General features: G+C 52.5%; 2 protein-coding genes across 7 annotated transcripts; one reads left to right on the top strand and one right to left on the bottom strand.

Moving 5' to 3' along the window:
* The first annotated feature begins 134 nt into the window (after window positions 1-134).
* Tbx6 (T-box transcription factor 6) lies at window positions 135-5214 on the top strand. 4 transcript variants are annotated; one of them, XM_078024093.1, is made up of 9 exons: window positions 135-527; window positions 1029-1193; window positions 1276-1510; window positions 2397-2664; window positions 2770-2916; window positions 2993-3063; window positions 4191-4264; window positions 4345-4528; window positions 4613-5214. In XM_078024093.1, exons 2-9 carry the CDS (start codon window positions 1076-1078, stop codon window positions 4824-4826), a joined length of 1311 nt encoding a protein of 436 aa, XP_077880219.1. In that variant the 5' UTR covers window positions 135-527; window positions 1029-1075; the 3' UTR covers window positions 4827-5214. The 4 variants fall into 4 exon arrangements, with proteins under 4 accessions (XP_077880219.1, XP_021581168.2, XP_077880220.1 ...); XM_078024094.1 differs by lacking the exon at window positions 135-527 and adding an exon at window positions 534-820; XM_021725493.3 differs by lacking the exon at window positions 1029-1193.
* Window positions 5215-5600: 386 nt separating this feature from the next.
* Ppp4c (protein phosphatase 4 catalytic subunit) lies at window positions 5601-13749 on the bottom strand. 3 transcript variants are annotated; one of them, XM_005323822.5, is made up of 9 exons: window positions 13601-13749; window positions 13227-13389; window positions 8973-9024; window positions 8386-8436; window positions 8076-8177; window positions 7358-7531; window positions 7140-7266; window positions 6132-6321; window positions 5601-6047 (listed from the first exon to the last, which is right to left on the bottom strand). In XM_005323822.5, the coding sequence occupies exons 2-9, from the start codon at window positions 13322-13324 to the stop codon at window positions 5918-5920; spliced, it is 924 nt and encodes a 307-aa protein (XP_005323879.1). In that variant the 5' UTR covers window positions 13325-13389; window positions 13601-13749; the 3' UTR covers window positions 5601-5917. The 3 variants fall into 3 exon arrangements, with proteins under 3 accessions (XP_005323879.1, XP_077880212.1, XP_077880211.1); XM_078024086.1 differs by lacking the exon at window positions 8076-8177; XM_078024085.1 differs by lacking the exon at window positions 8386-8436.
* Between the last annotated feature and the right edge of the window lie 463 nt (window positions 13750-14212).

The following is a 14212-nucleotide window of genomic DNA, read 5'->3' as shown; positions in this document are numbered from 1 at the left end:
GGCTCACGTGGAATCCGGGAGGGGGAAACTGGAATAAAGACTCCTGCCCCTATAGACCTGTTCCGTTCCGGACCCCAACGGAGCATGGTTCAGGCATGGCCTTCCAAGCTGGTCTCCACTACCTGTGGGATCATTGAGCCCACACTGGCCCTAGGCCTTGACCTCGAGTGATCTACGTCGTCTTGCGTTAGTGCTTGGCCGCCGCCTAGAGGCAGGTCTCCTGGGAGGATGCCAAGCTGCCCGCTTCACCGCCCCCCTCGTCCAGCCTACAACTCCCAGAGGCCCCAGCGCAGTCTACTTATCTCCTTAACGCGCGCCTTCGCACAGAGTCTTCTGGGAAGTGTAGTTCCGAGTATGCCGAGGTTGGACCTTATGGGCAACCCTGCGCTAGAAGTCGAGACTGTAGAGCTACATGCGTCCCTCAACTTTTGAGACTTGGTGAAGGGTAGAGGTTTTTCAGAATGGGGACCAGGAAGGAATGGGTTCAGTTCTCTGCTATGGACTCGTCGAGGTCTCCAGTGTCCCACGTAATTATTAGCTCAGGCCGCTTCCCTCCAACCCGGCACTTTCCCTCCAATTACGCTCCTTTCCTCCAAGCCCAGTTCTCCCAAATGAGGGCGTGGAGATTACTAGCAAGAAAATCTGGGACGCCAGGGTCTGCCTCAGGACTAAGGGCTAGGTCCCAAGGTCCAGGCCCCGCCCCCCGTAGCTTGTCCCTAGCCGGGGCTCCCCCCGTGGGAACGGGGACCAGCTGTCCGGAAGCGCCAAACTGCGTCCCTGTCCGAGCCCTGGGGATCAATCAGGCCGAGGAGTTAATTATGTAATGAGGGGGCAGGGGGTCGGGGCTAATGAAGCCGCCCATGGGGGAGGGGAAGGGGAAGGTACAGGTATCCGGCCCCCTCTTGGACCCCTTCGAGGCCCCAGGGGTTTCCACTCCAGCCCACCTCCAGGGCCTCAAAGAGGGGAGGGGCTGTGATCCCGGGTCTGGAAGGGGCTGAGCTGTGAGCTATAAAGGGGCCATCTCTCAGCACCGGGGACTATAGGCAGCGTGACCTGAAGCCAGAGGGACTACAACATGTACCATCCACGAGAGTTGTACCCCTCCTTGGGGACCGGCTACCGTCTGGGCCCCCCCCAACCCGGTGGGGACTCCAGCTTCCCTCCTGTCCTGGCAGAGGGCTACCGCTACCCCGGTGAGCGGTGGGACTTGCTGCTGGTTAGGGGTTTTGGCGGCTGTGACCCTCGGCTGGTTTCTCATTCTCCCCACATCTCCAGATCTGGATACCCCTAAACTGGATTGCTTCCTGTCCGGGATTGAGGCTGGTCCCCGCACCCTAGCTGCAGCCCCACCTCTGCCCCTTCTGCCCCCTACCCTGGGTACTGAGCCAGCCCCACCAGCTGCAGAAGCCCTTCACTCCCTCCCTGGGGTCAGCCTGAGCCTGGAGAACCAGGAGCTGTGGAAGGAGTTCAGCGCTGTGGGGACAGAGATGATCATCACCAAAGCCGGCAGGTGAGGGCTGGCCAGATCAATTTCTTCTGGGGTCTCTTGGGAAAGATAGATCCTGGACACCAGACTGGGTTTGGGAGTTTCTTCAGGGCTGGAGTTCAGCCCAAGTTCAGAATTTGACTATGGCCTGGGGCATGAGTGAATGTGGATGGAATCAGGACTATGGCAAGTGTCAAGGGTCAATTTTGGAGTCTGTGGTTGGGTTTGGGGGCCAATCTATTAAGGGTCACAGATCAGTCTTAACCAAGGTCAGGAAGTCTGACTGGTTTATAGGTTAGTGTGTGGCCTAGATCAGGAGTGGGTCTGTGGCTGGAATCAGGATTTAGACTATGTCTGGGATCTATCAAGCTGGTGGCCAGTCTCAGGGAAACCTGGATCAGCTCCATGTTTAATTTGAATAGGAATCAATATGTGACTAGGTAAGGGCTGACCTCTGAGGCTCAAGTGGTCAGTGTGTGGCCTGTGACAAGATCTTTATCTGGACAGGAGCTCAGGCCCTAGCATGGTAAATCTTCTCCTCTCTGAAGGTAGGGTCTTATTTTTTCTGAAACAAATTAACAGCTGTAGGGACTGGTGATAGAGATCAGATAAGGAAACCAAGGTGGGGAGCATGAGACTCCTGACAATATTGCAGGGAGAAAAGTTAGCCACAACTCCTTCAGCAAGTAGGCTCTGTTTCTAAACTGCTTTGTGATCTGGTCAGATTACCTATTTCTCCATCTGTAAAATGGAATCAGTCTTCCAACTCTGATTCTGCCTTTGGGTTCTAATTCCACCTCCCTTGATGTTTCTCTGCCAGAACTGACTACCTGATGTTCCCTTACTGGTGCTAGGCCGGCCTCTGGCCAGTAGGTAGCTCCTGGCCTCTCCCTTCTCTTGCCTTGTGCAGGCGCATGTTTCCTGCTTGCCGAGTGTCAGTCACTGGCCTGGACCCTGAGGCCCGCTACCTGTTTCTTCTGGATGTGGTTCCAGTGGATGGGGCTCGCTACCGCTGGCAGGGCCGGCGCTGGGAGCCCAGCGGCAAGGCAGAGCCCCGCCTGCCTGATCGTGTCTATATTCACCCTGATTCTCCTGCCACTGGTGCCCACTGGATGCGGCAGCCTGTGTCCTTTCATCGTGTCAAGCTCACCAATAGCACATTGGACCCCCATGGCCACGTGAGGCCCAAGCTGGAACTCCAGGATAGGGGTTAGGGGTGGTGCTAGGTAGAAGCTAAGGCTGGGTCCCCAGACAAGGAATCACTCCCATTTCTTCCCTTCCAGCTGATCTTGCACTCCATGCACAAGTATCAGCCCCGCATACACCTTGTGCGGGCCGCCCAGCTTTGCAGCCAGCACTGGGGGGGTGTGGCCTCTTTTCGCTTCCCTGAGACCACGTTCATCTCTGTGACAGCCTACCAGAACCCACGGGTGAGTGACTCTGCTTGAGGGGGTAACAGCACCCTGCCCAGGCTGCAGGAGCTTTGACCTGGATTTGTGCCCCCAGATCACACAACTCAAGATTGCAGCCAATCCCTTTGCCAAAGGCTTCCGAGAGAATGGCAGAAACTGCAAGAGGTGAGCATTGTCCATTCGCCGATCTGTTCAACAATATTTATTAATTGCTCACTAATGTGCCCAGCATTGTGTCAGATGTCAGGAATGCAATGGTAAATAAAAACATTTATTCACTCATTGAGTCAATGAATATGCTTATTTAGCACCTGCTGTATGCCAGCCACTGTTCTAGGCATGGGGGACACATAAGTAAACAAAGCAAATCAAAGCCCGTGTCCTCATGATGCTGACAATGCTAATGGGTAAGTAAACAAAATAAATAAATAAAGTACGTTAGCATTATGTTCTAAAGAGAAATAAATCAGAGAAGGGATAGGAAGGCTGGGGTGAGGAGGTGGATAAATGGTCTAGGAAGGTCTCCCCAAGGAAAGAACATTTAAGAAAAGACCTGAAGGAAGTAGAGGAAGCTGTGTGGTAAGTGGGAAAAAGCATGCTTGGGAGTGGGAGCTGTGTGTGCAAGGGTCCTGAGGCAGGACATACCTACCATGTGAGTGGAGTGGAGTCGGTGAGAAGGCAAGTCAGGGAGGTGATGGGAAGCTAGGTTAGGCTCCATAGCAAGGACTTGGGCATCTGAGTACAGCCCTCTCCAGGTGGACCCCTACCCTCAAGGAGCTTACCCTCTGTCAGAAGAGATAGACATGACCCACAGGATCATTCCATCAAATGTAAAAGTGTGACTGTGATAAACAGCATGAGGAAGGGTCTGTGGCACTGTGGGAGGACAGGGAGGTCTTTCTTGAGGAAGTTTTGCTTGACCTAAGACAAAAGGGATGAGTTCAGTAGGCGAAGAGCGGGTAGGAGATGGCAGCTGATGGAGATTGGGGCAGAGGGAAATGGGCTGGGGTCAGGCCATGTCTTAGATTTGCAGCTTGGGAGAGTTTCCACTGATTCTAAAAACAGCAGGACACTGAAAGTTCAAGTGGGGAATAAATCAGTTCTGCTTTCTAATCCCTTAATTCTCTGGCCTTTAGTTTCTTCATCTGTAAAATGGGTATAATAATGGCACCTGCCTGATAGGGTCCCTGGGAGGGTGAAATGCCTGGCACCTGGTAAGTACTAATAGTGCCATCATCATCATTACTATCATCATCATTATCATCATCATCATCATCACCACTGTTCCTCAGGGAGCGGGATGCCCGTGTGAAGAGGAAACTTCGAGGCCCAGAGCCAGTAGCCACAGAGGCCTATGGGAGTGGAGGTGAGTTGTCCTAATAGTGATGGGGCCAGGCCTACAACACTGATCCTCCCTGGCCCAACCAGCCCCTTCTGTCTCCCCAGATACCCCAGGGGGTCCCTGTGACTCCACCCTGGGTGGGGACATGCGTGAGTCAGATCCAGAGCAGGCCTCAGCTCCCCAGGAAGCTGTTCCTGCCCCAGCTCCTCCATGTGGTGGCCCCAGTGCTGAGGCCTATCTCCTGCACCCTGCAGCTTTCCATGGGGCTCCCAATCACCTACCAACCAGGTGAGTGGGACAAGGACACAGGGTTGGAATGCTCCTTCCAGGTGTCCCTTCTCTCCTGTTCTGACAGCTGTCTTTCTACTTCAGGAACCCTACCTTCCCTGAGGCTCCAGACTCTGGGCGCCCAGCCCCCTACTCAGCTGCATTTTTGGAGCTGCAGCCTGGGCCCGGGGGCTCAGGGTACCCAGCAGCTCCACCCGGAGCATCCTTTGCTCCACACTTCCTTCAAGGGGGCCCCTTCCCCTTGCCATACCCAGGCCCTGGGGGATACCTGGATGTGGGTTCCAAACCAATGTACTGAGCCGTCGCCCCTCTGCCTCATCTTCCATCACAATCTCCAGTTCCCTTCCCCCAGCACTGTAGCCCCCTCATTCCACTGTCCCCATCCCCCACACCAAATGGCTGCCTTGGGCCTGTCCCCCACCCCACTTCACACCTTGATTTCACTCCCACCCCCTCTGGCTTCAAAGCCCAAGCCAGGCTGCTGGGAGTCCAGCTGGGGCCAGCTTCCCCTTCCCGGCTCTCACCTCCGTGTGAATGGAAGGAGGCTCTGCCTGGCCAAATGGGGACAGCCCAGCATCTCCACCTCCTGTGGCCCCACTTGCCACCACTGCAAGCCACACCAGTCTGTTCTCAGGACCAGAGTATTTTTGTTAATAAAACTCAAAAAGACATCAGTGCTCAGGAAACATTGGGCTTGTGGTGTTGGCCCTGGGCAGCGCTGGGCCAGTGAAGGCTTTGTGGGGTAACCCAGGCAGATCCAGAACTGCCTGTTTCCAGCTCTATGACCTTGTGCTCACGAATCAACCTGCTCTGGGCCACTTTCCTCTTTAGGAAAATCGAGGAAATCTGAATTTCCTAATACTAGCTGTTTTGAGAATTAAACAAGGCTGCTCCTTTACCTGGCATGGAGAAGGCCTCTGGGAGTGGTCACTGGAGGCTCTGGGCAAGTGGACTGACCGGAGAGCTGCCTTCCTGGCAGGATTAGGGCCAAGGAGCGAAAGTCCTGATGCCCACCCAGGTCCCAGGCCATCATCTCTGCTCACCCCCAATCAAAACTGACATAAACCCAACAACCATTTTTTTTCTTTTATTAGAATTTTTTTTCTTTTTTTCTCAAAACTTTTATCTAAAAACAAACAAACAAAAAAAAGGAAAAAAGAAAAACAAAAAATTACTGGAAACTTCATGGTTCAAGTGGGGAGAAAGGAGAGGAGGAGCATGGAGCTAAGGCTCCAAACCTCTCCAGAGAAAGTCCTCACCCTTGAAACGCCCTCTTGGGGGAAGAGCAGAGCTGGGGACAGCCCCTCCTTGCCCAGCCTCCGACTGGGGAGAGGGCAGAGTCACAGTGGTCCAAGGGCCAGAAAGGTTGGAGGGGGCAGGGCCGAAGGGTCACAGGAAGTAGTCGGCCACCGGCTTCTTGGAGGGGATGCCCCGTGTCTCCTGGGGAGCAGCCTCAAAGATGATAAAATCTTTCTGGAGATGCTCATCCAGCTCCAAGATGGCTGCCACATTGCCACAGCTGGAAATAAGGGGCAGCAGAGTTAGGAACGGGTCAGCCTAGGTTCCCCATCACCACCCCGACCTCCCGGTCCCACCAGCTCACCGGTAGCAGTAGTTGGGTGCTGACCACACAGTGAGCACGGTCTCATTGAAGTGCCACTTGTAACCTTCCATCACTAGTTGGTGGGCACGGCAGATCATATCAATGTCATTGGCTGCGTTGAACTGGGCCACCACGTCACTGCCAAACAGGTAGCCGGCTCCACGGGGGCTCACACCCCAGCCTGTTGTATCTGAGGCAAATAAGGTAGAGATGGGGAGAGGAGGTCCTCAAGGCTTCTCCGGTTGCCCACTGCCCCTTAAAGGTGAATATCCTGTCACCTTCCTCCAATCAACCAGAGTCCCGGGCAGCAAGATTACCCTGGAATATATATGTTCTAGGGGTTTCTGAGGGAGAGGACTGCAAATGTTGGAGCGGATAAGCTGGAGAAAGAATGCTGGGGTCTGGTTCCACCTCCTAATCACAGTGACCATTCAATGGACTGTCCAAACAGGTGTGCATGCAAGTGAGAGGAGGTGCTCGTGAGAGCCACCAGCAATATCAGTGCGAATAAGCACTGTCGTGGCCCAGGAGGAGTGAAAGGTCGGTCACCCTAGACCTGGCAGGGCAGTCTGAGTGGCAGTGACAAAGGGGAGGCTGGGCCCTTGGCTGGTACTCAAGAGTCCTGACTGTAACTCTCAGCTCTACTCCACAGCAGCAGGGACTTCCACAACATGAGGGGTCCTTGGGGAGCTTTCATTCTGAGGTCTGACCTATGAAGAAGCTGCTGTCAGGTCCTGAAGCCCCTTGCCATGCAGGGAGCCAGTGATTTTGTCCTAAACAGCCTTCTGACCATGACCCCCTCTCTGGGATCCAGCATACCCCCCTTGCTCCCCACGGAGGGTCCAGCCAGCCTACAGGTGGAGGACAGAAGGCAGTGTGGACCAGCCCTGCCCTGCTCCTCCCTAGACCCTTCCCGTCTAGCCTGTCCCGTCAAGGTCCTTGCTTTAACCAGTCTCAACTAATGAAGGTACCGCCAGACTAGCCCTGCCCCACCTGCCCACCCCTCACCTTCAGGGTCAGACCAGAGGAGGTCACACATGGGTCCATCATGTGGCACTTCCTGCTTTCGATCAATTGTCCGGATCTGGTCCAGAGTCTGGATGGAGGGGGAGAGGCCCCCGTGCACACAGAAGATCTAGAGAGGAGAGCGAGACCAGGAGGAAGAAGGCACAGGTCCAGAGTCTCCCCCATCACTCCCGCCCCAAGGAGTCTCGTGGCCAGCCTACCTTGCCATCGATGATGGCTGACAGGCTGAGGTAGTCAAAGATCTCAGTGCAGTAGCGCCACACAGTCACCGAACCATATTTGCGTAGGCACTCATCATAGAAGCCATAGACCTGCGTGATCTGCCGGCTCTCATGGTTGCCCCGGATCAGGGTGATGCGGTCAGGATAGCGAACCTAGGGGTGGCCACCAAACCAGGGCTGGGATCCAAGCTCTGTTTCTCCACACGTCTGACAGCCTCACTCTGTGTTCATAACCTTTGTCCTGGCCTAGACTCATGTCATTTCTTGCATAAATCATACAGTGTCATCTGCCTCACAAGTCCCTAGCTCCTCTTTCAGAGGAAGTAAACAGACCCCTCCCCACTTCAGCTACAAACCCAATGGCTACTCTTCTACCTGCCAGACCCGGGTCCTCCGTGATGCTCAAGGCTCTCTGGCCCCTCCATCTCTTTCCACCAATGGATACTATATCCAGCCATACTCAGTGACTGCCACCTTCTCAACAAAGCCAGCCTCTCTTTCTCCCCCAGTACTGCCCCATTAGCCTCACTGTCCAAGGCTGGGTCAGATGGCCCTGAGTCAAGGCAACAGCCCACCAAACAGAATCAGTCCAGAGCCAGCAGCACAGCTCCAAAGTGGAAAAATGACAGTGGCCAGGATACAGAAAGGCTGGCCTGAGATGGCCCAGGCATGGGCTCTAGAAGCCAGGGGCTCCCACCTTAAGTGCCAGGAGTAGAAGGAAGGTTTCAACACTGTAGAAGCCACGGTCCACAAAGTCCCCCATAAAGAGGTAGTTGGTCTCAGGGACATCGCCACCCACCTGTGGGGAGGAAGAAGGTTCTGCTTGGTCTTTTGGACCACTGCAGCGGCCCATGTTCCTATCCAGCTGAGGCCCTTCTTTCACAAAAGGTCCATCCAACTAGAAGCTTCCTGCTCCCCTTCATGCCACCAAAGGAAGGACTTCCCTGTCAATAAGTGGAGCCTCCAGTCACTCCCAGCTCACAAGCCCCAGTTTTCCCTACACTCACTCTGAATAGCTCCTTGAGGTCATAGAATTGTCCATGGATGTCGCCGCACACCTGAAAAGTATGAAGGTGGGTTGGCACTCACGCAGTGGTCAGAGGGATGGCCCCTCTGTTCCCAAAACACCTCATGCTTTCAAGAGACTCATGGCTCTTGAGGCTGCCACAACTCCAGGCTGGACATCTACTATTTGCCCAGAGTCAGCCTGCTGTAGTGTCACCTGCCATCCCACCCTGAGTGCCAACTGCCCCACTGGCAGGGGCCAGAACTGTTTTTTTTTTTCTTTTCCCAATGCTACTGACTGCTCCTGGAGGACTTGGCCCCTCCCTCCCTCCAAGTACCCAGAATAAGACTACAGATGCAGAGCCACAGAAATGTGACCAGAGTCACTCACCAAACTGGATTCCCTCTGCCCTAGCCAAGAGCATCCCAAACAAATCAAAATTCCCAAAACATGCATTTCTTAGAGTGGGGCACTCATGAAGAAAGGAGAGGAGACAGACACCGGGCTCCCTGGGACCCCAGAAATGAGGGGTGGACTTATGGTGTTTCAAAAGATCAAGCCAGGGCTTCAGGGACAGAGTATACTCACGGTGACTGGGGAGTCCACCCTCTGCACATTGCTCTCCTCTACCAAGATCTCTCTGGAGACAGGAGAAGACCAGGGTCACCACAGCCAGGACAGCCCAGCCCAATTCCTGACCTTTTTTTGGGGGGAGGGGAGGACATGAGGTGGTCCTTGAACCGCCAGGGGGCAGGAGTGAAGTGTTCAATTTCCCCAGGATCAGCTGACCATGGCCCTCCACTGTTCAACCCCTTCCAAAGCTCCCAGTTGCCAACAGGACAAAGTCCCAGCTCTCATCCCAGCATCCAAGCCTTTCCATGCAGACTGTGACTTCCAGCCTTGACTCCCCTGCTACTTCCTCTCAGGTATCCAGTACTTACTCCTGGGAGACAGAGCCCCTTGTTCCCTTAGAGTTCTCCCTAACTGTCCCATAACTGAAGTCTGATATCAGTCTACCAGTCCCAAGACCCTTCTCCCAGACTGTCCAAAGACAAGGGTGGCATCCCCGGCAGGTCAACCATCAGATGCACCTTCAAAGGGAGGATGCACTATTCCTACATTTTCAACATTTATTTCAATGTTGTCCATGGATGTCCCTGCACACCTGAGAAGGTGCGGACTTTACTTCTGGAAATGCAGTCTACTTCCACTTGAGGATGACATAAATCACTTTGGCAGTTATAGGTGCCACGCTTAAGTAGCACCTATATTTCCAAATTTTGCTCCTGTTAAGAGTAGCACTGAACACTGGGGCTCACACCACAGGCCACAATTGTTTATAAGGAGCTATGCACAGATGCCCCCCATCAGTCACCCTCAAAGGCAAGACAATGTTTCACAGAGAGGATATAAAAGCTGAAACATGGGAGGCTGCTGGGTGGGTGGCAGAAGCAAAGGTGGGATTTGAACCAGAGAAGCCTGGCTCCAGACCTTTTTTGTGTGGGGGGGGGAAGGGTTAAAGGAGGGGGCCTGACTCTTTTTATGGAGCTATTTTGATGGGGGGTGGCCCCAGGCTGCTCCTCCTCCACCCCACTGTTTCTGCTAGTCTCTTCCCACTAAGGGAGTTCCCCAGGTACAGGGAATGGGAGGATTCACATCTGTCCCTCAGGGGACTCTCTGAGCACAAGGCAGGTATGCCTTAGCTTTCTCGAACAGGAGGCGGCACTGACGGTGGTCCAGGAGGCCAGAAGAGCAACTGGGCTCTCCCACCTGTACTGAATCTTGGGATGAATATCCTTCCATAGCAACTGTTTATAATGACCCTTCCGAGAGACTGGGTGAGGGGGTTCTTTTCATTCTCATCTAATGGATAAACAAAGCAAGGCTTAAAGTGGCAGAGTCAAGGCCACAAAGCTGGAGAGTGGCTAAACTGGAACTTGGGAGCTCAATCTCATGAGAATTTATGCCAGCCTCTTCAACTAAACCCAAGACACACCTGAAACCCAGCAAGGTCAAATGCAGGAGTCTTCCTCTCTGCAAAACCATAACTCAGGGGCAGCACAGTACTGGTGCACTCAAGAAACAAGAACCAGGTTCTCTGACACCAGCTATCACTTGCAGCACATCATTATCCCTACAGTGACTCACAACTGTTCCCCATTATTTCCACAACTAACAAACCTTCTGTAAGTTCCTAATAATGTGCTAGGCCCTGTTCCTGGATAGGCAGAATCTCATTCAGGACTCACAATGACTCGAAAAACTTATAAAGTGACTTGACTATGGTCACACTGCTGAGATTCACACCGAAGAGTGCCCAATTCAAAAACTTTTCAGTTCAGACTACTGCAGACCTCTGTGGTTCCATGGGTTTAATTTTTTTTATGTACCCTCTCAGTAAGCTGAAGCATTTGAAACTACTGGCTTCAGCCAGTCTCTGATGGGTCCCCAGGCCATGGCCAAGTGCTAAAATTGGTCCCCATTCTGACTAAGCCTAAGATAACAGGGGCCACCTCAAACCTCAACCTAGTACCTTCTAGCTACATTTCAGTCTCAATTAAGCAGGGTCCTCCCACCCCTCAGTCCTCCAGAGCTCCCTGCTGCCTATCATAACCCATATCGAAATGTCTCTGCCTGGCTATCAATGATCATGGAGCACAGTCAAGGACCTGGACTCAAAACTCATTTCCTCTCGAACTTGCTAACTTACTGTGTGACAAAGTGTAAGATTAGATATCTACACTAAGGTTCAATTTGATCTTCTATAAAATAGAGTAAATGCTTCCTCCTGTCCTGCATATTCCATAGGGCTGCTGGAATGGAGACTGCACACATAAATTTGCTTATTCTGAAAACTCTAGCATGCTATCCCAGCATTAGCTATAATCATTACCACACTGATCCAAGTCCTGTGGGGAAGATAAAATTTATGGGGAAAAAAGGTTTAAGTTCCTAAAAATGTCAATCAGAATCGAGGGAAGGAGAACTGAAAACATCCTAGAGCTGGTTTGGTCAGGGAGATTTTCTTGTTTCTTCTTTCTTTTCTTTTTGAGATGGGGTCTCACTTTGTTGCCACGCTGACCTTGAACTCCTGGGCCCAAGCAAACCTCTGCCTCAGCCTCCTGAGTAGCTGGGATTATAGGTGGTGTGCACTCCTGCACCCAGCAAACAGATTTTCTTGAGCTGTCAAAAGAGTAAAGCTCCATACAGGCATTTTAAAAGGGGCCTAGTCTGTTTATCAATCCCACACAGGTCCTGTCTGACCGCTAAGAGTCTGTCTTGAGTGGAGAAGAGCCAAACAAATAATATCAGGGGCATAAATTTAGAACCCAGCTCTGTTACTTCCTCACTAGGTGATCTCAGTCAAGTCACTAGGCCTCTAACTGTGCCTTTCTGTTCTTATGTAAAATGGAGCAAATTAGATTCCAACCTTATAGGTTTGTTGGATGGGAGGATGATGGGGAACCAGGTTACTAGTGGATCTATTGTTCAATAAACAGGTAATTCTCCAGCTCTTCTATAATTCTCCAGTCAAATAGTTCGCTAAAGAAAGCAGGAAAACCGTCTCCTCAATTGCTGCCCACATATCTTTAGTCCTCTGCTCCTCTCATCCTACTTGGAATGCCTTTTCTCACTGGCCCTGCCCCTATCAGATAACCAAACTTATCTTTATCCTTTGTGCCCGTCTTCTCTTAGAAGCCTTTACTGATAGTTTCAGCCCATATGATTCTTGCCTTTTCAAATAGCAATAATACCACCTAGTGTTTGTCAAGCCATTTACACTGGACCAAAAGTTCACCTCAAGCACCAGTTCACTGAATGTAGCTTCACAACCATCTTACTAAGCATGATCATCTCCACTTTACAAATAAAGAAACTTGCCCTTGTGGGTGTACTGATGCATGCATGTAATCCCAGCAGCTTGGGAGGCTGAGGCAGGAGAATCACAAATTCAAAGCCAGCCTCAGCAAGTTAGCAAGGTCCTAAGCAACTCAGTGAGATTGTCTCAAAATAAAAAAAATTTAAAAAGGGCTGGAGATGTGGCTCAGTGGCTAAGTGCACCTTGGTTCAATCTCTGGTACGAAAAACAAAAATTAAAAAAAAAAAAAAACAACTTTTTTCCTTGAGGCACCAGATCACCAACATTTGTAAGAGGCAGAGTTCAGATTCAAACCTAGAGTCACCGCATTCCAAAACCTGGACCCTTAATCACTACATCATTCTACTTCCCATAGAACTCTTAAGTGGGTGTCCATCTAGATCATGCTTAATTCTACTCTGGCTTATTTACCTCCTAGATTAAGCATGAGACTGATCCAACTCCACCTTACTGCATATGGCCTGAAAAATGTCAGGACACAAAATAGCTTCAGACTCCATTCCACACTTCCTGGAAACTCTGAACATCAAAGTCTTCACTTGTAAAATGGGGACAAAAACACCTCTTTTAAAGGGTTGTTGTTGGGATTAAGATCATTTCATAAGTCAATGCCTTTAACTTCTGTTCTTGCAAACACTCCTTTTACACCTCTTTGTATTCTTTTCCTGAGCTCAGTCCCTTCAAGAAGCTGCTTCTGTTCTCCCCAATGTTGTTTCCCTGAGTTTTCTAAGTACTTTCCGTAACTCTCCTTTATTCCACTCAAAGCATAAAATCTAATATTTTCAAGTTTTTACCCACATCTACCTTCCCCTGGCAGAGTAGGTAGTTCCTGAAGGAAAGCGGACCTATTCTGCTCCTCTCGGAAAAGCTTCCAGCATGGGACAAGCCCAAAGTTCTGAGCTGGGTCTGCCCCAGGCCGGAACCCCTGGGTGGCAGCTTGGCTTCACTTTTCTGGGGCTCACCTGGCCTTAGCGCACAGGGCCTTGACTTCGCTCTCCTTGATGAGCTCGCAGCGCCGTAGCTGCTCGATCTGCCGGTCCAGGTCGCTGATCTCCGCCATGGCCCACCCCCCCGGCGCGGGTCAGAGTCGGGGCCACCGCCCCCTCCGCACCGCACAGGGGTCTCCTGGGAGAGAAGACCAGCCCGCGGATGAGTGTGTCCGTGCGGGGCACGGGGGGGGCGACTAGATTCTGGGGCTGGCCCCCCCGCCTCCCCTCACATCAGCCCCGGGATCCCCAGCGTCCCACCGCTCAGGCCGCACCCCCCCCACTAACTCCCGTCGAACCCCGCGGTCCCGCGCTAAGGACGGTGGCCTAGAGGGGCTTCAGACTATTACCGCCGCTGCGACTCTGGCTCGGGCTCTCGGACTCGCTTGCTTCCCTCCTTCCCTCCGCTTTGGGCCGCCGCCACCGCCGCTTCTACTTCCGGCCCCGCCGCGGAAGCAAAGGGAGGCCAGTTCCGGCGCGCGCCGGATGTGGCGTCATACACACGCCTCCCCTCTCCCTTGCCGCGCCCTGATCCCCACCGCTGGAGGCGGAGAATGGGAGAGCTGAAGGAAGTGGGCGGCTGCGGCTGCGGACTGGGCACCTGGGCGCTGCGAGGTGTTAGAGACGCAGACCAACCCCCTACCGTTACAGTAAGAAAACCAAGATGAAGCTGGGCTCTCGCTAGGCTGAATCACTTCATATTACAAATTTTTTGTTTACCCATTTCATCGTGCCTCCCCTTCTACAATCCTGGGGGCTGTTCGCTATTGCAGCTTCAGTGCTTAGGGTAAGTCTTGGCCCAGTAGACATTTATAAGTATTCAGTGAAGGAAGAAATCCCAACCCATGTCTCTTCCCACTGCCCCAGAGAAATCTTTGTCGGGGAGGAGCTCCAAAGTTTGGGGCAGAAAGGATCGCGCCCTTCCCGCTCTAAGCCTGTGCCTCAGTCAGCACGACGTCCCT

Source organism: Ictidomys tridecemlineatus, chromosome 10, assembly GCF_052094955.1.
Source record: "Ictidomys tridecemlineatus isolate mIctTri1 chromosome 10, mIctTri1.hap1, whole genome shotgun sequence".
Classification (NCBI taxonomy): Eukaryota; Metazoa; Chordata; class Mammalia; order Rodentia; family Sciuridae; genus Ictidomys; species Ictidomys tridecemlineatus.
Note: the sequence above shows the minus strand (reverse complement) of the source record. Positions and strands in the feature narration are given on the sequence as shown.